The sequence below is a fragment of the Diaphorina citri genome, unplaced genomic scaffold, assembly GCF_000475195.1.
Source record: "Diaphorina citri unplaced genomic scaffold, Diaci psyllid genome assembly version 1.1 scaffold1472, whole genome shotgun sequence".
In the NCBI taxonomy this organism is placed as follows: domain Eukaryota; kingdom Metazoa; phylum Arthropoda; class Insecta; order Hemiptera; family Psyllidae; genus Diaphorina; species Diaphorina citri.
In genome coordinates this window covers 40,360-64,137 of record NW_007378898.1, presented here as the reverse complement: position 1 = coordinate 64,137, position 23,778 = coordinate 40,360, and the positions used below count along the sequence as shown (strand labels likewise).

The window sequence follows — 23,778 nt, the reverse complement described above, 5'->3', positions numbered from 1 at the left end:
ACAGAATCAAAGGAATAATAATTTCCGTGTGGAAGTTACTGTAACCAGTAACCACAAAGTAAAAAGTAAGAATCCATGTCAGCCTAGTTAGCTTGGAGGGATGGAGAATAGCGCGTCTGCCTTGTAAGCGCTTGGCCGCGGGTACGATCCCCGCCCGGGGCGAACTTTGTAAATACTCTTAATAGTGAATGTTAAAGTATCTTCCGAATCGTAAACACAATGCATAGAAATCAACTTCCTAAAGAAAGTATCGCCATATCAAACATCTGGCATTGTGGATAAAATATGCACAATCTATGTAGGTCCTAGCAGCATAGCACATATCACACATGTTTTGTATACAGGGTGGTTGTAACCTGTTTGGACAGTTAGAAAAGGGGGAGCGGGAAAATATATCAATTTTTTCCCAAGGAATCAAATTGACACAGACTGCTATCCACAGAATCAAAGGAATTATAATTTCCGTGTGGAAGTTACTGTAACCAGTAACCACAAAGTAAAAAGTAAGAATCCATGTCAGCCTAGTTATCTTGGAGGGATGGAGGGTAGCGCGTCTGCCTTGTAAGCGCTTGGCCGCGGGTACGATCCCCGCCCGGGGCGAACTTTATCAGAAACAGGCAAGGTTCGTTCTCGGAACTGCTGGCTATCCTGTCTTCCTTCTCTCTTCGATTTCAGAACAATAAGACCTCAACAGTTACAATTCCCTCTGTCAAACTTCTTTTATATATATAAAAACAGGTAGCTACATTTTTTCCCCAGTCAATTTTTACTTTCCTTTTTTTTCGTTTATCCAAGCCTAGCCTAGCCTAGTCCTGTCTGTAAGCTTCTAAAGCCCGAGATAAATCCATTTAAAAAATACCGGTAAATCGTGAAATCTGACGTCACGGTATACGCTCCTGTAGGCGATGACGTTACATCAACTGTCCCCAGCAAAGTTTCCTCGCAGGCAACACATTAATGTGTTTGTGCGCATAAGTTTCTGCGCATCATTTCTTGTTGTCTGACGTCACTACTCTTCGAAGTTTTTCATTAGATGGGCAAATGAAAATTGACTTTTCGACCTTTTAAAGTTACTTTTTCGGAGTTTTGACTTCATATTTGGATTTTCCACTACTTTTTACGTAGGAATCGACGTATTATACATAATGTTTACCCAACTGCAACTGCTCCATTGAATCTGCTAACCTCCTGATCATTAGACCAGTATGACTAACCTCGAAAGACTAGAATGACTAACTTCACCTCGAAGGCTGACATCTGCCTGGTAATCCTGGTATGTACCACGGTCGGAAATCAAGAAAAGAAAGAATGCTGTTTTATTTTATTCCCTGATATTTAAATACTTCATAGTGAATGTTAAAAGTTAAATTAAACACTCTAACAGTGAATGTTAAAGTATCTTCCGAATCGTAAACACAATGCATAGAAATCAACTTCCTAAAGAAAGTATCGCCATATCAAACATCTGGCATTGTGGATAAAATATGCACAATCTATGTAGGTCCTAGCAGCATAGCACATACCACATATGTTTTGTATACAGGGTGGTTGTAACCTGTTTGGACAGTTAGAAAAGGGGGAGCGGGAAAATATATCAATTTTTTCTGTTTCTCATGGAAGAGTTGTGTTAGAAATTGTCGGGGACGAAAAACAAATTTCCAAGATAATAGTAATAAATAATAGACTCCTGGGTGGAAGGGGTAACCATTAGACGAGGTAGACGGTGGAGGCATTCTCTACCACCTAACCCTTAGAGCTCTATTATTACGTGGTCAAAATACTCCAGCAATAGACTACTACTATCGTCATGATTAAATTCTCACAAAAATGAGGATACGAATCCTTGCTTTTTCTGGGATTGAAGCTACGCCCTCCTGTTTACCAGGCGAGCGTCTTGACCACTACACCACCGAGGGGGGGATCCAATATGGTAACCATCAGACGAGGTAGACGGTGGAGGCATTCTCTACCACCTAACCCTTAGAGCTCTATTATTACGTGGTCAAAATACTCCAGCACTAGACTACTACTATTGTTATGATTAAATTCTCACAAAAATGAGGATACGAATCCTTGCTTTTTCTGGGATTGAACCTACGCCCTCCTGTTTACCAGGCGAGCGTCTTGACCACCACCGAGGGGGGGATCCAATATGGAACTGCTGGCTATCCTGTCTTCCTTCTCTCTTCGATTTCAGAACAATAAGACCTCAACAGTTACAATTCCCTCTGTCAAACTTCTTAAAAAAAAAAAACAGGTAGGGTACACAGGTACATTTTTTTCCCAGTCAATTTTTACTTTCCTTTTTTTCGTTTATCCAAGCCTAGCCTAGTCCTGTCTATAAGATCCGGAGTTTGGGGGTCTCCCCTCCATATCCGAACTGAATGCCAAGCCTGACCAGTGCCCCCCGAGCCCCCCCGGCTCCTCCCCTGACCATACGCGGGGCAAGGAGACCTCCCCTGCCTCCTCCTGTACTACTGCCAGGTGAGTTATAGACCGGCCCTGGTGGGATATTCATTCAGTATTTAATACAAAAATGGGGTTGTCCTATTATAGGAAAAGGCTAGGAGGATTGGGGGGAATAATGTTAAAATAGTTATGTATTATTGACGCAATCGGAGATCTGAAAATCGTCCAAAAGTGGACCAGGAAAAAGTTTACTACTTGATCGAGAGGTAAGAAAGCCCTATTAGAGAGAGCCGATGATTGCAGATCATTCCCAAAGGAGATGGTATTGTAGCTAAAAAGCTAGTGGGTAGTCTAGGTAGTAGGTAATAAAGTGCAACAAATTTACCCTAGGGACCAAACATTTGATAAAGCAGCAAAGGGGAACAGAAAATGAACACCAGCATCCCTTGGAATAGAACTCGGGAATAGACGAATAGAGCAGTTGCGCTGACTCAGGTGAGTTTTCAAAGTAAAAGGCAGAAAATATGAGGGACTAGAGATTTTTCCTTTTTCTATGACTTCTAAAGCCCGAGATAAATCCATTTAAAAAATACCGGTAAATCGTGAAATCTGACGTCACGGTATACGCTCCTGTAGGCGATGACGTTACATCAACTGTCCCCAGCAAAGTTTCCTCGCAGGCAACACATTAATGTGTTTGTGCGCATAAGTTTCTGCGCATCATTTCTTGTTGTCTGACGTCACTACTCTTCGAAGTTTTTCATTAGATGGGCAAATGAAAATTGACTTTTCGACCTTTTAAAGTTACTTTTTCGGAGTTTTGACTTCATATTTGGATTTTCCACTACTTTTTACGTAGGAATCGACGTATTATACATAATGTTTACCCAACTGCAACTGCTCCATTGAATCTGCTAACCTCCTGATCATTAGACCAGTATGACTAACCTCGAAAGACTAGAATGACTAACTTCACCTCGAAGGCTGACATCTGCCTGGTAATCCTGGTATGTACCACGGTCGGAAATCAAGAAAAGAAAGAATGCTGTTTTATTTTATTCCCTGATATTTAAATACTTCATAGTGAATGTTAAAAGTTAAATTAAATACTCTAACAGTGAATGTTAAAGTATCTTCCGAATCGTAAACACAATGCATAGAAATCAACTTCCTAAAGAAAGTATCGCCATATCAAACATCTGGCATTGTGGATAAAATATGCACAATCTATGTAGGTCCTAGCAGCATAGCACATACCACATATGTTTTGTATACAGGGTGGTTGTAACCTGTTTGGACAGTTAGAAAAGGGGGAGCGGGAAAATATATCAATTTTTTCTGTTTCTCATGGAAGAGTTGTGTTAGAAATTGTCGGGGACGAAAAACAAATTTCCAAGATAATAGTAATAAATAATAGACTCCTGGGTGGAAGGGGTAACCATCAGACGAGGTAGACGGTGGAGGCATTCTCTACCACCTAACCCTTAGAGCTCTATTATTACGTGGTCAAAATACTCCAGCACTAGACTACTACTATTGTTATGATTAAATTCTCACAAAAATGAGGATACGAATCCTTGCTTTTTCTGGGATTGAACCTACGCCCTCCTGTTTACCAGGCGAGCGTCTTGACCACCACCGAGGGGGGGATCCAATATGGGGGGAAAATACAGCACCCTGTAAGCCGCACAAATTACTATCTAGTTACCATGTAGTGGCAGAGTTATGTGATCTCTGATGTAGGATAATATAACTTGAACTTATCTCAAGACATCCTCAAGTCTCCCGTGAGAAACAAATTGCATACCGCGCAGCCTGAGTGTATTGTCCGATCGAATGCACTGGGTAAATCAATCAATCACACGATAACAAAGATTCTGTTACCGTACTACACTGTGTGTGTATTCTACTATTGTACTGATGTGTATTCTATTAGTCTATTACCGTGTATTAGTACTCTGTGTGTACTATCCCATGTATTTAGACATAAAGGGTGTGTAATTGTGTATGGAACATTCTGAACATCCGAACGTAAATTAAACCCGCGACCTAGCGCTTACAAGGTACTGTGCTCCAAGCTAACTATAGGATGGCTATACATACTTGGATTTCAATAATTAAAAAAGTTTTTTTTTATAGAGGGAACTGTAACTGCTATGGTCTTATCGTCCCGAAATCGAAGAGAAAAGGAAGACAGGATAGGAGAAAGCCAGCCGTTCCGAGAACGAACATCTCAATCACACACGATAACAAAGATTCTGTTACCGTACTACACTGTGTGTGTATTCTACTATTGTACTGTGTATTCTATTAGTCTATTACCGTGTATTAGTACTCTGTGTGTACTATCCCATGTAGGTATTTAGTGCACACAAATAATAGACATAAAGGGTGTGTATGGAACAATTGGAACATTCTGAACATCCGAACGTAAATTAAACCCGCGACCTAGCACTTACAAGGTACTGTGCTCCAAGCTAACTAGGATGGCTATACATACTTGGATTTCAATAATTAAATAAGGCCTTAAGAGTTATATAGGACATTGAACCTCTATATATATAATAGCAGAACCTTCTCCAGCTTTCTCGATCTTGGGCATCATTATTCATTTGTTCATAAGTCCTTCCTCTTAAGATGTCTGTCAGCATACCAAACTTCATTCTTCCCCTTGAACCTCTACAATAAATAAATAAAAACATTAATTTAGGCGGACAAACTGCTGTACCCATAATTTGTTAGACTCTGTACAAGACGATAACAGTGTGTTTTTTGCATATGTGTGCCACTGGAAGATTCATTGCACTATTATACCTGCAATACCTGTTGATGTTTCATATGCACTATTACTATTAGGGTATTAGGTATTACTAACCCTGTAATTGGAGACCTGTTGATATTTTGTATCCAAACGCATATGCTTATGCCTATAATAGTCATTGTGTGTTGATTCTGCCTACAAGGAATACCTACTACTGGATAAACGAGAATCCAAGGGACCAGCTCATTTTTTCGTTTAAGGCGGTTTAATACAACATTTTCTCGTTTATAAAGGTTTAGCACCTGGCGCTTACAAGGTATTGTGCTCCAAGCTAACTATAGGATGGCTATACATACTTGGATTTCAGGCCTTAAGAGTTATATAGGACATTGAACCTCTACAATAAATAAATAAAAACATTATTTTAGGGGGACAAACTGCTGTACCCATAATTTGTTAGACTCTGTACAAGACGATAACAGTGTGTTTTTTGCATATGTGTGCCACTGGAAGATTCATTGCACTATTAGTACCTGCAATACCTGTTGATGTTTCATATGCACTATTACTATTACGTATTACTAACCCTGTAAATGGATACCTGTTGATATTTTGTATCCAAACGCATATGCTTATGCCTATAATAGTCATGGTGTGTTGATTCTGCCTACAAGGAATACCTACTGTACTATGAAAATTGAGGAATGTTGAAATGTTTTTCATATATGAAGATGTGTGTAGTTGTGCAGTCAATCAACTATTTTAACTCCTTCTACGGGGTGAACTCACAAGGTTTGGTTTAGTTTCTATTAATCCTTAATCAGTCCCCCTGCCATCACCATTTTGGTCATAATCTGATGAATCGGACTTCTCTTTCTCACTGCGTTTTAAGGTTTAACTTGCCAGCGGCAAGGGCACGTTGAATATACCGATGCAAATTTAGGTGATATTTTGCGAAAATTTAAGGTCTGAACGAGTGATTTTTGCGCAAATATCTCGGACACGCAACGATCTGTCGGGCACTTGTAATGTAATCATTTAGTAGCTCAATCTTCATGTAGGTGTGTATCTCAATCTTTATGTAGGTATATATCTTGTAGATGATGGGGTCAGGTAGGTATCTATTAAATCCATGTAGGTGATCTAGAAACTACTGACTGAACACTGATTCACTATTCCACTCATGTTATTGGAGCATAATTATTACACTGGGTTTAGAAGACGCGAGTCAAACTAGTTTCATGCAAACTGCATCATCAAATTTATCTTCCCCTAGATACGTTGTAACCACTACTAGCCTCGCAAACTACCGTACAATTTGTTTGATTTTGGTGAAGTTTGATACATCTTCACACAAATTAAGCTTGGTTTTTGGATCCTTATTTCAACCACTCACGTTCAAACCGTCTGACAGACCACCTCGCCGAGGTATGTCAGACCACCTCGCCGAGGTATGACAGTCTCAAGCTTTCCGCCACATAGTATCCGAATGTCTGTCGGTCTGAGCGTAAGTGATGGGCAAGCTTGTAATTTCCTTTTTTTGTGCAAATTCTATAGGGAAACCTCCCTAATTCGTAAAACTTCAATAATAAAATATAAAGTTTTATTATTTCTTTTCTATTCAATGTGTTCCTAGATCCTCAAGGCGGGATTCCCTCTCGGAGAAGAACATGTCGGCCGCTACCACAGTGGTACTCAGTGACACCCTACCCCCCAGTCTGGACCCTGCCACCTACGACCAGGGTGATTTGCTCAAGGAGTATCAGCGTTCTAAGAACCGGATGCAAAAGTCGGCCACTCTGGAGTCTTCGAGTTCGAGAATCATGGACGACAGGTGAGTGTTTGGAATGGGCCTTTTCTTCTAATGGCCGAGACCACAATCTGAGATCAATTTGATTTTTGATTGGATAAATTTCAAAGGAAAGATTCAAATCAACCAATCAGATTATCTGAATGATTGCCTTCACGCTCCCTCCCTCTCCCCGATTTGGAATCTCTGCCTTAATCCAATCAGTTCAACTTAAACCAAGTTCCCCCCCTTTAAGGATTGTGGTCGGCGCCAAAAATCGAGTGTAAACTGTGGCTTTTGCTCCAATGAGTTCTACAGTTGGCTGTATTTTGGGCGATTTTTCTCAAATCGTTTTGCTTCACCACTTGCACTTTCACCGATACGTCCCATCCTTGCAGATTATATTACATACACAATATAAAGTGAAGGCATTCATAAAAAAAAGTAAAAAAGCGATGTATGTAACAGGATTTACGCAAGAACCTTCACCAATCCTTGCACATTGTATATACGATATAAATTGAGGGCATTCATAAAAACATTCATCCAATGTAACAGGATTTACGCAAGAACTCTATTAGTCTATTACCGTGTATTAGTACTCTGTGTGTACTATCCCATGTAGGTATTTAGTGCACACAAATAATAGACATAAAGGGTGTGTATGGAACAATTGGAACATTCTGAACATCCGAACGTAAATTAAACCCGCGACCTAGCACTTACAAGGTACTGTGCTCCAAGCTAACTAGGATGGCTATACATACTTGGATTTCAATAATTAAATAAGGCCTTAAGAGTTATATAGGACATTGAACCTCTATATATATAATAGCAGAACCTTCTCCAGCTTTCTCGATCTTGGGCATCATTATTCATTTGTTCATAAGTCCTTCCTCTTAAGATGTCTGTCAGCATACCAAACTTCATTCTTCCCCTTGAACCTCTACAATAAATAAATAAAAACATTAATTTAGGCGGACAAACTGCTGTACCCATAATTTGTTAGACTCTGTACAAGACGATAACAGTGTGTTTTTTGCATATGTGTGCCACTGGAAGATTCATTGCACTATTATACCTGCAATACCTGTTGATGTTTCATATGCACTATTACTATTAGGGTATTAGGTATTACTAACCCTGTAATTGGAGACCTGTTGATATTTTGTATCCAAACGCATATGCTTATGCCTATAATAGTCATGGTGTGTTGATTCTGCCTACAAGGAATACCTACTATACTATGAAAATTGAGGAATGTTGAAATGTTTTTCATATATGAAGATGTGTGTAGTTGTGCAGTCAATCAACTATTTTAACTCCTTCTACGGGGTGAACTCACAAGGTTTGGTTTAGTTTCTATTAATCCTTAATCAGTCCCCCCCCCCCCATCACCATTTTGGTCATAATCTGATGAATCGGACTTCTCTTCACTCCGTTTTAAGGTTTAACTTGCCAGCGGTGAGGGCACGTTGAATATACCGATGCAATCGATGCAAATTTAGGTGATATTTTGCGAAAATCGAAGGTCTGAACGAGTGATTTTTGCGTAAATATCTCGTACACGCAACGATCTGTCGGAAGACTAAGTTTGAAAGACTATTAAGTTGATATAATCGTCACAACTTGTATACCGGGCTTTACAACTAGGATTATAAGTATAGGCTTCTATGATGCAGCACTTGTAATGTAATCATTTAGTTGCTCAATCTTCATGTAGGTGTGTATCTCAATCTTTATGTAGGTATCTATCTTGTAGATGATGGGGTCAGGTAGGTATCTATTAAATCTACGTTGTAACCACTACTAGCCTCGCAAACTACCGTACAATTTGTTTGATTTTGGTGAAGTTTGATACATCTTCACACAAATTAAGCTAGGTTTTTGGATCCTTATTTCAACCACTCACGCTCAAATCGTCTGACAGACCACCTCGCCGAGGCATGTCAGACCGTCTACCGTCAGCTTTCCGCCACATAGTATCCGAATGTTTGGCGGTCTGAGCGTAAGTGATGGGCAAGCTTGGTAATTTCCTTTTTCGTGCAAATTCTATAGGGAAACCTCCCTAATTCGTAAAACTTCAATAATAAAATATAAGAGGTGTGTTTCAAAGATAGAAGTCTTCTTTTCCTACGATATAGTTTTCTTGCTAATTGTGACCACCATGTAGGTATTTTATTTTTAGACAGGATTTGGTAGGTAAATTCGCATATGTATCACTCACAATAAGTGGATATTGACAGGGCGCTTTTCACACGGTTTAAGGATTGTCCTTCATCCTATGTTTTGGATTTATGAAAATATCAGGTAGTAGTAGTAGGTACACCTTGGTCAGGAGTCAGGAGAGGGGAACTTTTCTCTCTAGTTGTAAGCGCTAGGCCGCGGGTAACTGCTATGGTCTTATCGTCCCGAAATCGAAGAGAGAAGGAAGACAGGATAGGAGAAAGCCAGCCGTTCCGAGAACGAACATCATTTCATCAGGATAAAATCCGCCCCGGGCGGGAATCGAACCCGCGGCCTAGCGCTTACAAGGCAGACGAACTACCAACTAAGCTAACTAGGCTGGCAAATATAAAGTTTTATTATTTCTTTTCTATTCAATATCCCCTATCCTGTCTTCCTTCTCTCTTCGATTTCGGGACGATAAGACCATAGCAGTTACAGTTCCCTCTGCCAAACCTCTTAAAAAAAAAATCTCTCTAGGCTCAACTACGATTTAGAAGTAATATCGGAAAAACATCTTAACAGTTCTTTTGCTCAAATTGTCGCTCACTTCCATATTTCCTTGAACATTAATTAACATTCCCCTTGTATCGTAATACTATTCTAATTAGCTCCTTCCTTTTCATTTCCTCTCTTGAATCTCTTCTCCTTCATCCTGCTTACTTTCAGTCACCATCACCACGTTTTCTTTCGATTCTTCATTTTCATCATCTCCTAATGCATTTTCACTTGTCGCATCACCCAGAATGTCTTCATTTCCCCTCTTTTCCTTCTCATTTCCCCTCCCCTCGTTACTCTCACCGTCCTTGAACATTAATTAACATTCCCCTTGTATCGTAATACTATTCTAATTAGCTCCTTCCTTTTCATTTCCTCTCTTGAATCTCTTCTTCATTCTGCACACTTTCAGTCACCATCACCACGTTTTCTTTTGATTCTTCATTTTCATCATCTCCCAATACATTTTCACTTGGCGCATCACGCAGAATGTCTTCATTTCCCCTCTTTTCCTTCTCATTTCCCCTCCCCTCGCTACTCTCACCCGTCACTCGAATTTCCTTGCTTAAGGCCTCCATCACCAAACGGCCCAAATCGTCAGATAACCGCGACATATTCTCCTGGGAGATACCATCCAACCCGGGCGGAACATCAAACAACCGAAGTACCTCCCGATCTGTTTTCCCTCTCTTAACTCCTCTAAGGTTAGGACCAATTAGGTGGTAGAAAATGCCGAGGGTAATGAGCATTTACCTCGCCTAGTGTTTGCCTTCACCTTAAGAGTCTAATTCTAAATATTAATCTTGGTGAATAAATTATACCAATCCAATTACATTTTGACTCGAATGTCAGATGCAATTTACCTTATATTTACCTTGTTTATGCTGCATTTCTGCAGTAGCTTAAACAAGACCTTGATTAAGATATTATCATTATTCATAGATTGTATTGAAATAGATTGTATTATTATGCTATTTAATGCAAGTGTTGATTTAACAGCTAACGGTCAGTAATTGTATTTCTCAGGATACCTTGAAATATGCTTGTTATGTGGACTTAAATAATCACCATTTTCGGAAGGTGGCAAAAATACATGGGTTAAAGAAAATAATAATACTAGACAATAAAATCTAGAATCAGATCAGTAGTCCTACTTTTAGCGTAATCGGACCGAAATGTTGCCCGTTCGACCGACACAGCAAACTTATTCGGAGTTAATCCAGGTCTAGGAATGTGACAAACACTCTGGCAGTATGAACAAGGTATATTCTATTCTATTCCACTTCCCGATAGAAATCTTGGTTAAGAAGTCACGTCAATTTAAAATTGCTACAAAAAGGAGCTGTCACAAATGAGCAGTGACCAGTGTTATCATAGGGTTAGGTTAAACACGAAAAGGAGCTTTCTTTTCATTGTCGTGGCTTCTGAATAATTACCGAAATCTTACCTCGGAACGGCTCGTCCAGAACACATCACCGATGGCGTGTTGGAAACACCACAGCTGCTGTCGGAAGTCCGCTTCGTACAAGCCGCATACATACGGTGACTTGAACACATAGTTAAGTTTTTTATATTGGGATTTGTGAATTTTCTACTCGTTTCTTTATAAAATCAAGTTCTTTATATTGTTATTTGTGAATTTTAGAGAGAAACAATCAATAAATTTATTGATGAGCTGCCCAGAGTCTGGGTTGCCATATGACACAGCGTACAACTCAAACAGACATGTCACAATAAAATTTAATTGAATAATTTTATAATTATAGTTTCTTTCTGAAGTTAAGTTCTTCAATTTAGGATTTGTGAATTTTCTACTAGCTTCTTTCTAAAATCGAGTTTTTTATATCGGGATTTGTGAATTTTCTACTAGTTTCCATGGTGATCTCTTGAGCCATGTCGAAACACTTTCGACGCTATCAACCCTCCTTCGTGCTGTGCAGTGAACAGTGTAAGAAGGAGACCAAACATTTAATTTCCCTGCTCAGTCCAGATCGGAATATGAGGCAACCATCGAAAAGGTAAATTATACAACAAACCAACACCAACCTCAGTGGTGCAGTAGTTAGCGCGGTGGACTTCGGATCTGGAGGTTGGTGGTTCGAGTCCAAGTCAAGTCATAAAATTTAGTGTAGTGCATTAAGCAGGAACGACATTTGTGACAAGCATTTATGAATAATTTTATATTATAATGGACTTCGGATCTGGAGGTTGGTGGTTCGAGTCCAAGTCAAGTCATAAAATTTAGTGTAGTGCATTAAGCAGGGAACGACATTTGTGACAAGTGTAGTGGTTAGCTCGGTGGACTTCGGATCTGGAGGTTGGTGGTTCGATTCCAAGTCAAGTCATAAAACTTGAGGTAGCACACTCAACTTAACATTTCAACATCAGTTCTAATCATTTCAAAGTTATTCATCTTTTCATGATCATTTTAAAAATTCAACATTAATTTCATTCTAATCACCACCGTTTACTCATCTTTTCATGATCATTTGTACAAATTCAACATTAATTTTATTCAAATCACCACCGTTTACTATCTCTTCTTTCATGCAAACTCACACGGATTGTACAATCTCCTCAATTTTCGACTCAAAATTTCTTTCAACAGTTGAATTCCAATAACGTAATTACCTGATGCTACCTATAATTTGATAGTCACTATCTATAATTTTAATGACTTCATATATGCAGAGATGGGGCACTAATTATATTGGATGGTGTATTCTGGGATATTAATTCCAGCTGATTAGGCCGAGCTTTGTGGTTCCTGTGTTGGTCCCATGGAGTATACAGGGTGATCTGAACGTCACTGGGAGCTGGTCAGCTGTGTGACAAATTGGCTCATCCAGTATTGTCGACAAAAATTTCAGCAGATTACATCACTTTCCTTATTATAGGACTAGTGGTTGACCCGTCCTTTGTACGGGATCAGTGTGGCATTAGAGTCATAACTTTGAAGTGCTACCATTTTAAATCGGGATAATTGCTCTGTGAAGAAGTTATAATGTTAAATGCCTTTTTATTGTCTGTGTATATCTCTATTACGAACTCCGTAATTGCAAATGGAAATGGGACAGCGTTATGAAATGGACGAAGTATGTTGTTTCTCATTTGTTTAACATACATGGAATGATGGTCCATGAAATTTTATCACTCTTTACTCAGGTAGTCATAATATTGTCACTTCAGATGCCCAAATATGGAATGATGAATTTGGTAGTTTGATGTGGTAATACTTACTTTATGGGGCGTAAGGAATTCAATAACGGAAGAGATGTTGAGTTCTTGACTTTGGTGCGTCTCTTGGTATGCTGGATTTTACAAAATAGTCGGTCAAACCGAACAACCAAGGCCACATTTTTGGACTTTTTGGTCCTGTACAAACTACAACTTTGATTTCGTCGAAAAACATGTACTAGCACAAGAGGATATATGTATTATTGAGGATATTTTTTGAGAAATAGATAATTCCAGTTGGTTTACTCTGGTCTGAGTCCAGCAGAGACCAGTTTCTCCCGAAATTTGGTGAGTGACATGACGGCAATCAAAAATGTCGATCTATTAAAATATCTGAAGTCGCTTGTAGTACCCAATATGTGGCGGCCATCACTTTTGAGGAACCGGTCAATGTTATGACAAGTCCTAACGTCACTGCTCAAATTTTGTTCTAGACATATACCACAACATTTTCACTTTCAAAATTATCTGTAAATAGACTCCGGGTGTGGAAGGAGCCCAGGTTTATTGTTTCGTCCAATGTCAGCCACTCAGGCCCGGACCATCTGTCAGACCCAGGTCTGACGCGTTCTGTCGGACCGTGTGTCTGGTAGAAAGAGCTTCAGACACAGGTCTCTCAAACGGTCTGCCAGGCCTAGATCTCAAACTTTTCCCGCCACACGTTCCGATGGTCTGAGCTTGAGTAGCGAGCACGAGGGATCTTGAAGATCAAGACTTTGGGTACATTTTTTTGTAGGTACTCTTCTAGGTAACTACTTTTCTAGTAGGTACTCTTCTAGGTAACTACTTTTCTAGTAGGTACTCTTCGCCACTCAAAAAAAAAAAAAAATGCATTCGTATTTTGATTGCAACTATTCAAACGGGTTACTTTCTGGTGCTCCCGTGTTGACCGAGAATCTAATTGGAAAATATTGTGTCGGTTTTAGATTTCTATCCAATATGATCCAATTTCAAAACAGAGATATCAAATATCAGGTATACGTTTCTATCCAATATCAGAACAGAGATATCATAGGGGCGTGGTGTCGCTCTTCTAGTTTTTTCAAGCCTAGGAGCGTGAACATTGCAATATCGAGTCCTAATAAATACCTATAGCTGTGTTATTGTGGCTGATAATGAAAATCGGGGGGATGAAGACACTGAAAAAGTTTTCAAATGTATGTAGATAAAACTCAAGTTGGAAAGTAAAAGACCAAGTATCCAACTAAACATGACGGTAAGACTAACGTAAATACCTAAATACGTGGGGTGTCTAATATAAACCTTACCAATAATTGTTTACCTACTCATATTTCCCTTTCGGGGGGCTGCTGGTTTCGGCCTCCTTGAAGGTCCGGGGCAAACAGGACCGAATAGCCTCTCTCTGTACGGCCCTGGATACAAAAGATTAAACATATGTGAAAGGACGATGGGGCGTTAGATCAGGTCATAGGTTAACTTGATGTTTCTTTATGGTGGCCGAGGGTCCTTCTAGTCATAACAGTCATCTTTCGTTGGACTGTCACAACAAGAAACTCGTTAAAGTTATCAAGTAATATGACATAGACGGGAAAGCTGGCTTTGCACACTCGTTGGTCGGAAGACAGAGATGGCGAAGTTCTAAACATAAACTTATAAACAACTCTTTACATTGTATCAGCTCTCAGCTCTACGAGTAAAATCCTGAGACCACAGTCATTTAGCTACTGGCTACTGGATGATAACGTGACAAGTATCAACGAATTGGCAGAAATTCATGTCATCCAACATCTGATCTGATGGAAATTCATGTCATCCAACATCTGATCTGATGGAAATTCGTGTCATCCAACATCTGATCCGATGAAAATTCTCCTTATAAGCAGTACAAAGTGGAGGAAAACTACAAATGACGTCTTGTCCTGATACTCCCGATGCGATGATCTCACCAACTGTGGGATAACTAGCTTGTGGCCGTATGGAGGTAAAAACCTCGTAAAGGCCTTGGCAGTTGTACAGTTAGATTAAACCCATCAAACAAAACAACGTCAATAATGTTTTGCTCATCCATATCAATAAAGAACCAACTCAAGTGACATTAGCTACCATGTTCTGACAATTCTAACGCACATAATTTTTAATAGCCGTAATAGCTAATAGCACATGAATTGTGTTGGACAACTATCCACTAGAATTGTCTTTAACATCTCCTCAACTTCTCATACGGAAGTAATCCTGCTGGAAATAGGCATCCTACTAGGAAATGTGTTTATGTATTCTAGATATCATAGGGGCGTGGTGTCGCTCTTCTAGTTTTTTCAAGCCTAGGAGCGTGAACATTGCAATATCGAGTCCTAATAAATACCTAAAGCAATATCGTGAGCCCCAATAAATATTGAATATCAAGTCCTAATAAATAACTATGATTTATTGATTAAAAGCTGGACCATGTTTTTCATAATCTGTAGACTGGATTTGCACCAGTCAGGGACTGGGATTAAAATGGGACCTTGGGGAGGGCTAGAAAAGGACGAGGGAGACCGAGAAAAAAGTGTAAAGATTGTGTGACCCATGGCCAAGATTTGAGGGAGAACTAGCGGGATTCCGGAGCAAAGCAACGGAATTCAGCTAGTAACACTATTCTAAAAATTATGAGGATCAAAATGCCCCCTCCTTAATAGTCCTCAATAACTCTGCTACTTTCCCAAGATCACAGTCATTTAGCTACTGGATGATAACGTGATAAGTATCAACGAATTGGCAGAAATTCATGTCATCCAACATCTGATCCGATGGAAATTCATGTCATCCAACATCTGATCTGATGGAAATTCATGTCATCCAACATCTGATCTGATGGAAATTCATGTCATCCAACATTTGATCCGATGGAAATTCATGTCATCCAACATCTCCGTGGATGGAAATTCTCCTTATAAGCAGTCCAAAGTGGAGGAAAACTAGAAATGACGTCTTGTCCTGATACTCCCGATGCGATGATCTCACCAACTGTGCACTGTGGCCTTAGCAGTTGTACAGTTAGATTAAACCCATCAAACAAAACAACGTCAATATTGTTTAGCTCATCCATATCAATAAAGAACCAACTCAAGTGACATTAGCTACCATGTTCTGACAATTCTTACGCACATAATTCTTAATAGCAGTAATAGCTAATAGCACATGAATTGTGTTGGACAACTATCCACTAGAATTGTCTTTAACATCCTCTCAACTTCTCATACGGAAGTAATCCTGCTGGAAATAGGCATCCTACTAGGAAATGTGTTTATGTATTCCAAAAGAATACTTGGTAAAATTAAATGTGATAAATTTATACATCTGCAAGATTCAGACTGACACATCTTCATAAATCTGGAATTTAATGAGACAAGATATTGTTGTTCATGTTGTCACAAGCTTGCTGGAGAATGTAGAAATAAATATTAGAATAACATATTATGCACAACATGTTGTTAGAGAGCTAGGACTACGAGTAGATGAACTAGATGAGTGGTTCCTCTACTCTTTATTTTCATGCTATGTCTTCTTGAAATCCTTGAAAGTTTACTTGTAGTGTAGACCGAAAACCATCACGGGTTTTACAACAACAGATTATATAATTTTGTAGTCCGAAGGTAATTTGTAGAATGTTCTTGTTAATTTAGCAATAAGCATCATCCTATCATCTCATAATTCTATTTTTGGCACAGTATCTCTGAAGATGCAATAGAAAGTCATTCCTGGCTCCTGTTTTAGGGTGCGAAAAGAATTAGATTGTCCAACACAATTAACTTCTTCTGCAGGGCATGAGATTTGGTCCTCATTGCTTTCCATTCCAATTTCAGAGCTTCCTAATTATGGTCTGGGGACCTCTGTCTTTTAAACAGTACACTATTAAATATGCGAATTATTTAACATGGCTAGAGCTAGAGACCATCACCCCGGTGTATAGCAGATACAAAAAGACATCTTTTCTTTATTCTGCTATTGCCATTTGGCGAAACCTAAAGCCGCTACAACAACAGTCTAACTGAGTATGGAGAATAACTGAGGTTATGAATAGGATAGAACTTATTTTTCATTGTTAGCGACCTACGTATCTAATTCAGTGCGTAAGAAAATGCATATTATTTAAGGAGCCAGGAGAATCTCATTAAAAAATCTGGTGTGAACATCACACGACTTTCCTTATCCTATTGAATGGTGCTTATTTGGGTGTTCTGTTGTAACATTTACAATATCTCTAACCGTTTTGTCGATATAGCTGAAAACCACGTGTTTTGACACTAAAAACTGACCATCGAAAATTTGACCCGATTACATTACTTTCCTTCCTATAGGATAAGGAAAGTAAAAAAGTGAGAAAGGACTAGACTGACTAGAGGGAGGAGAAGAAGAAGAAGTTGAAACCGGGGCGAAGTTAAAGCCCAGAGCATTCTCTCTGCTACTTAACCCCCGATAATGACCAAAGATTGGAGACCTTTAGCATAGCGGTCCAGAAGTAGATGATCACTAGGGACATCGCTAGGATGGACTTTGTCTAGGACCGGTAGGGGAAGCTGATTAAAGTGATCCACTATGAGTTTCTTGAAATCGCGTCGTAGGAAGGTTTCATCGGATTCATCTGGGACACTCTGAAAGACAATTATTTTAATTATTGTCATAAAAGTACATTTTAATTATTGTCATAAAAGAGCATTTTAATTATTGTCATAGAAGTGCAAAGAAAAGCCCGAACAACCTCTCTGTCGTTGTGATCCTCTCTGTATAGGATATAGGATAAATTAAATAAACAACCAACCTCTCTGTATAGGATAAATTAAATATGGTTAAACAACCTCTGTATAAACAACCTCTCTGTATAGGATAAATTAAATATGGTTTAATTTATCCTATATAGAGATGAAAAGTAGGGTGTTGGAAATGACTGTTTTCAAAAAACTCTATACATATCAGTGATATCAGGAAGCGGGACACTTTAATAAAGCATTCCAACACTCAGATCACCCCCTGATTGCCGAAATAACCCAATGCTAAAGTTCTTTCACCCAAAGTTTTTTTTCTCAGTGCAATATCAAAAGCTGAAAGATGGTTACAGCTACATACCAAATTTGAAGTCTCTAGCTCTTACCGTTCTCGAGATATTTTGTTTACAGACAGACAGACACACACACACACGGACACCTGGCCTGCTTCTAGGATCTGAGGAGAGGTTAGGCCCGGGATGATTTCACTGACGGGGAAGTTTAGGTTGAGGAAGTGGCGTAGACACTCGTCATCCCCGATATAGGCGCCGTTAATAAACACCATCACCTGTAGGCAAAATAATAATAATCTTGGGTTTTATGAAAATAATAATCTTAGGTTTTCATCTTTTAATTATTTGTGATGCCGCCACATTCTGTACACCGGCCTGAAGGAAACTGGGGCTGCAGATTCGGTGCACCTGGGTGCCGATATACCCGGGAATGCCGTCTGGAATAGGTGAATATGATAAGGAGGATATGAGGTTTTCATTAGAAACATTAGGGTTAGAGTTACCTCATAAGGGTTAGAGTTCCCGAAAAAAGTGTGACAAAGAGGCGGAATCAGGACTTCATTTTAATCATTCTCTGATTTATGAGATCTTGAGATCACAATTTTTGATTAAATGTGACAAAATTTGACCTACACAACATAGGGGTTTCTTTCAATTAGTATTTTGAAAGTTCCCACATTTAGCACCTTACATAAATTGTGTGTACATTCTTATTGTTGAGATATTGGAGTTTCGAAATAAAATGACCTTTCAATGGATTCTACTGCCCTGGGAAAAATTGTTACGCGATGTACGTACAGTCTCGTTTTTCCTCGAGCGTTGTGCGGACGAAATTGCCTGAAAAATGTATCTTTTCCTAGAAGTCTGTCATATCCTCATGTTTTCTCTTGGCCTATCCTGGTATTCTTTCTCTTCATCTCATCCTGTATGTATGATTCTGAAGCTCTCCTCTCTCTTTCTCTATGATTGTGCTGGTCTCAAAGTCTGATCCTATGGTTGCACGATGTGTATGGATTACTTTGTACACACAATTGGTTTCTAGCGTGACTTGTTCCGTGTAGTGATAGCATCGGGTTTTTTGGTCCATAATTGGCATACAATCGTATAACCAAAGATCCCGCATAGGTCCCATCAATCCCTATATCTAGATAGGCGTATCTCTTGCCGGTATCTGCAGTCACTAGGGCGAGAAAGTCAGCCTGGCCTGCTTCTAGGATCTGAGGAGAGGTTAGGCCCGGGATGATTTCACTGACGGGGAAGTTTAGGTTGAGGAAGTGGCGTAGACATTCGTCATCCCCGATATAGGCGCCGTTAATAAACACCATCACCTGTAGGGGAAAAAAAATAATAATCTTGGGTTTTATGAAAATAATAATCTTAGGTTTTCATCTTTTTTATTTGTGATGCCTAGGCTGACCATACGTCCCGCTTTCGGCGGGACAGTCCCGCTTTGGAGCCTCTGGTCCCGCTGTCTTCATCCCATCCTGTATGTATGATTCTGAAGCTCTCCTCTCCCTTTCTCTATGATTGTGCTGGTCTCAAAGTCTGATCCTATGGTTGCACGGTGTGTATGGATTACTTTGTACACACAATTGGTTTCTAGCGTGACTCGTTCCGTGTAGTGATAGCATCGGGTTTTTTGGTCCATCGGTGTACTTTTTGGTGTATTTGATGTCTTTAATTAATAAAGCAATTATTTGTTCGCGCACATAACATTCCAACAAGTTTTGTCTTTACTTGCTGTTCCACTTGTATTTTTTCCTGGTGTGTTTTGTAACATTTTTATTTACTTCTTCGACATTTTTTCCCCTTTTTTTACCATTTCTTAGGATTGTTTGTATTCCAGTGTTATGTCTTCTTGCAACAAGTTTTGTCTTTACTTGCTGTTCCACTTGTATTTTTTCCTGGTGTGTTTTGTAACATTTTTATTTAATTCTTCGACATTTTTTCCCCTTTTTTTTTACCATTTCTTAGGATCGTTTGTATTCCAGTGTTATATCTTCTTAACCGCTAAAGACATAATATTTTGTTTTCCAAACTTTGCATTCTTTATCCTTATTTTTACAGTGTTCTTTTGGTATTCCTTCGTGTATTACAAGTTGGTATTCCTCGGTGACTCTACGTAATCCTGTATTTTGTACTTTTTGTGTTTATTCATGCTGCAAGGATACTGTCATGTACTGAAGACACTGTAGGTATTTCTTATCTCCGGATCGTTTGGGTTTATCTAAACAGTTTGAATTTTAACATCGATTGAGATTTTATATGGTTTCGTTTTTCTGCTGTAAATTTTACAATTCTGTTTCTCTAATAAATTATATTGCTATCTTTGAAAAAACTAATATATCTAAAAATAATAATACCTACAAATATCTATCCGGTATCCGGTACCAATTTTTAGTTTTTAATTTAACAGAGAGTAAAAACTATCATGTTCTCTAATTAACAAATTGGTTTATATAATCATCATTAATTTTTGGGTAATCAATTTAAATCCGCTCATCCGCTCATTTATTGTTTTTAACAAAACGTATCTTATTGAAATGAAAAATAGATATTTAATAAATTTGTAAGAATAGTTAGGTCTTTTTGAAACTAAAAGTTATAAAAATACCTTAATCAGATAAATCACCGTAAAATGTTAGCTTCCTAAAATATCTATTAAAAGTTATTTTCTTCGATTTTTTTAGAAATTTTCATGTTTAAATAACTTCTTTATTTTCTTCTTATAAGGTTAATTTCTTTTATTAAATTGGTATTAATTTGTAAACAGTTTCTTTCTAGTCACCAATGGCGTGTTGGAAACACCACAGCTGCTGTCGGAAGTCCGCTTCGTACAAGCCGCATACATACGGTGACTTGAACACTTGGAATAGACGCTTTCTAATGATGTTCTCCACGATCCATTTGGCTCGTTGGTAATTCTGATTGTAAAGATGGCCGCAAATGAGTATCGTGTTGCCTTTAGGGTGCAACTTGGGGTATTCCATGCTTGTGAAGAAGATGTAAAATTCTGGACCCTCTAGTTAATTCACTTTTGACATTCCGTGGGGTGAAACGGTCTCGAAACTTGAATCAGGAACGGACGAAACTTGAACGAAATCTCACCCCAAACTTTGGAAAACTCACTCTTATTTGGATACTAAAGTACTCAAAAACTGAAGTGATCTCATGTTTGGGATATTGAAGAACGATTTTAAGAGTTAGCCTTCAGGATAAAAGGTGGGGCGTGTAGACGATTTAAAATCCCGGACTCCGGGTGGTAAATTATCCAGGAAACTGGCTGTGCTTGTGTGATCAGTGATGTCTGGTGAAAATATTTAACCCAATTGAGATATATCTCAGGGAAAGAGACAAAAGTTGAAAAATATAGTCGTTGTATGAATTCGGGTATGAACTTAGTACTTTCGTAATACATACCAACTTGAATAAACTAAAGAACTTGAAGAGTTGTCAAGAGTGAAGATCACTCGATGATCTAGCACTAGCGGTCTTCTTGTTTCTTGTTCGATCTAGAAAACTTCTGAAATAGAGATACATAGATGAATAATTATATTGATAGATCGATAAATAGACCTTGTTATACATCAGTTGATTGATTTTTAATCAATACCAAACTAAAGAACTTGAAGAGTTGTCAAGAGTGAAGATCACTCGATGATCTAGCACTAGCGGTCTTCTTGTTTCTTGTTCGATCTAGAAGACTTCTGAAATAGAGATACATAGATGAATAATTATATTGATAGATCGATAGATAGACCTTGTTATACATCAGTTGATTGATTTTTAATCAATACTCCAAGTTCCTAGTGTCCAGTAATAGCTCGAAAAGACCTGTTTTTTGCGTCACGCCGTTAAAACTGCGCGGATTTTATGTGAACTGGAGTTTATCGATTTAGACCGATTTGGTGAAAGAGCTAACCATTTTAGAAACCTGCCATTAAAGCCCTAAGAAATAGCTAAATTCACAGAACTGCCTAATAAAAATGGAATGAAATATTTGATTTTTATTTAAGTGAGGGATATACAGTTACGCACCGCTCCGTTTTAGCGAAATTTTAATCGCTTCTTAAGTTTGAACTTCAATTAAATAAACAGTTTTTCGAATATTTATAAAAAGGACATTGTAACTGACCTCAAATTGGATTTGGATAATCCAATTTTTGTCGAACCTAGTTGGATAATTTTATTTAGATTTTGGTCACTGCGAATCGAATCATAAAATTGGAACCTCTAAATTCCGAGGATGTTTGTCCTTATTTTGTAAATCCTTGCTCAACAGAGGTCTATATCGACCGAAGTCGATCGACGCTACATCGCGTACTCGCGTCGACTAAAGTCCACATAAGTAAGACTTGTTACAGGCGCTAGTGTAAGCGTTGCTGAAGACTTTAGGTTTAGGACATACATAAATATCTTGATATCTGCTTCTACAACAATAGACACAGTATCACAGTATAAATGTCGGAACAAATTGTAACAGTTGCAATACCTAATAAAGTAAAGTACAAGACAATTAAAATGGAAATTAGCAACAATGTACACAGTTTTGTTGATGGAACAGTTTTAGCTAAGCTTAGTCTACTAAGCTTGGAAGACGGCTCAAAAAGGAATTTGTCTATCTTCTGTATCATTCTCTGTGATTCATTACTTAGAAGGTTTCTTACTCGCATTTACCATCTGTTCTTCTGGTGCTTCTCAATATATTGCTTCTCATTTCTTCTGCCAAGTCTCCTCTGGTACTGGAGCTTTGTTTTCTTTGTTATACCTCGACTTTCGATAACTGTTACTGGTACTTTGGCATTTCTGAACGAATTTCGCGTTATTTTCATAGTATAACTTCTTGCTGTTTCTATTTTCAAAAATGTTATATCTTTTTCTATGTTTCCATTGAAAATTTAAAAGGTTCTCTAATTTTATTTAGGTATTAAAAGAAAAGAAAAGATAAGAAAAGTTAGAAATGTAAAAAAAAAGATAGAAAAACTGAAAAAGATATCTTCTCTTTATTATGCCATTACCATACGGCGAAAGCTAAAGCCGCTAAAACAACAACAACAACAACAACAACAACAACAACAACAACAACAACAACAACAACCAAGATTATCATTGGCACCAACTATCCTGGCATTTAACGCTTTTGGCCCCGCGAAGCCCCCGGGAGCGCGCAGCGCGACCGTAAACAAGGGAGCGCGAAGCGCGACCCCCTGAACAACCCCGCGAAGCCCCCGGGAGCGCGCAGCGCGACCACATGCGCAACCCCGCGAAGCCCCCGGGAGCGCGCAGCGCGATCGTAAACAAGGCGCGACCCCATGCACAACCCCGCGAAGCCTCGGGAGCGCGCAGCGCGACCGTAAACAAGGGAGCGCGAAGCGCGACCACATACGCAACCCCGCGAAGCCCCTGGGAGCGCAACCGTAAACAAGGGAGCGCGAAGCGCGACCCCATGCACAACTCCGCGAACGGGAGCGGCAGCGCGACCGTAAACGCGACCCCATGCACCCCCTGCACAACCCCGCGAAGCCCCCGGGAGCGCGCAGCGCGACCGTAAACAAGGGAGCGCGAAGCGCGACCCCATGCTTCCCCCTGCACAACCCCGCGAAGCCCCCGGGAGCGCGCAGCGCGACCGTAAACAAGGGAGCGCGAAGCGCGACCCCATGGACAACTCCGCGAAGCCCCGGGAGCGCGCAGCGCGACCGTATACGCAACCCCGCGTAGCGAACACGCGAAGCCCCCGGGGGGTGGACCCCATGGACAACTCCGCGAAGCCCCGGGAGCGCGCAGCGCGACCGTATACGCAACCCCGCGTAGCGAACACGCGAAGCCCCCGGGAGCATTTTTATTATTATTTATTTAATT

The 23,778-nt window shown here is 39.4% G+C and overlaps 1 protein-coding gene across 1 annotated transcript in view; it reads left to right on the top strand.

The window, feature by feature from the left end:
- The window catches only part of LOC103516054 (WD repeat-containing protein 47-like), a 39,517-nt gene that overhangs the window by 11,278 nt on the left and 4,461 nt on the right, over nt 1-23,778 (top strand). The window contains exons 9-10 of the mRNA XM_026828567.1: nt 2,354-2,484; nt 6,807-7,004. Of these exons, the coding sequence (XP_026684368.1) occupies nt 2,354-2,484; nt 6,807-7,004 (329 nt within the window). The remainder of the gene's footprint in view (nt 1-2,353; nt 2,485-6,806; nt 7,005-23,778) is intronic.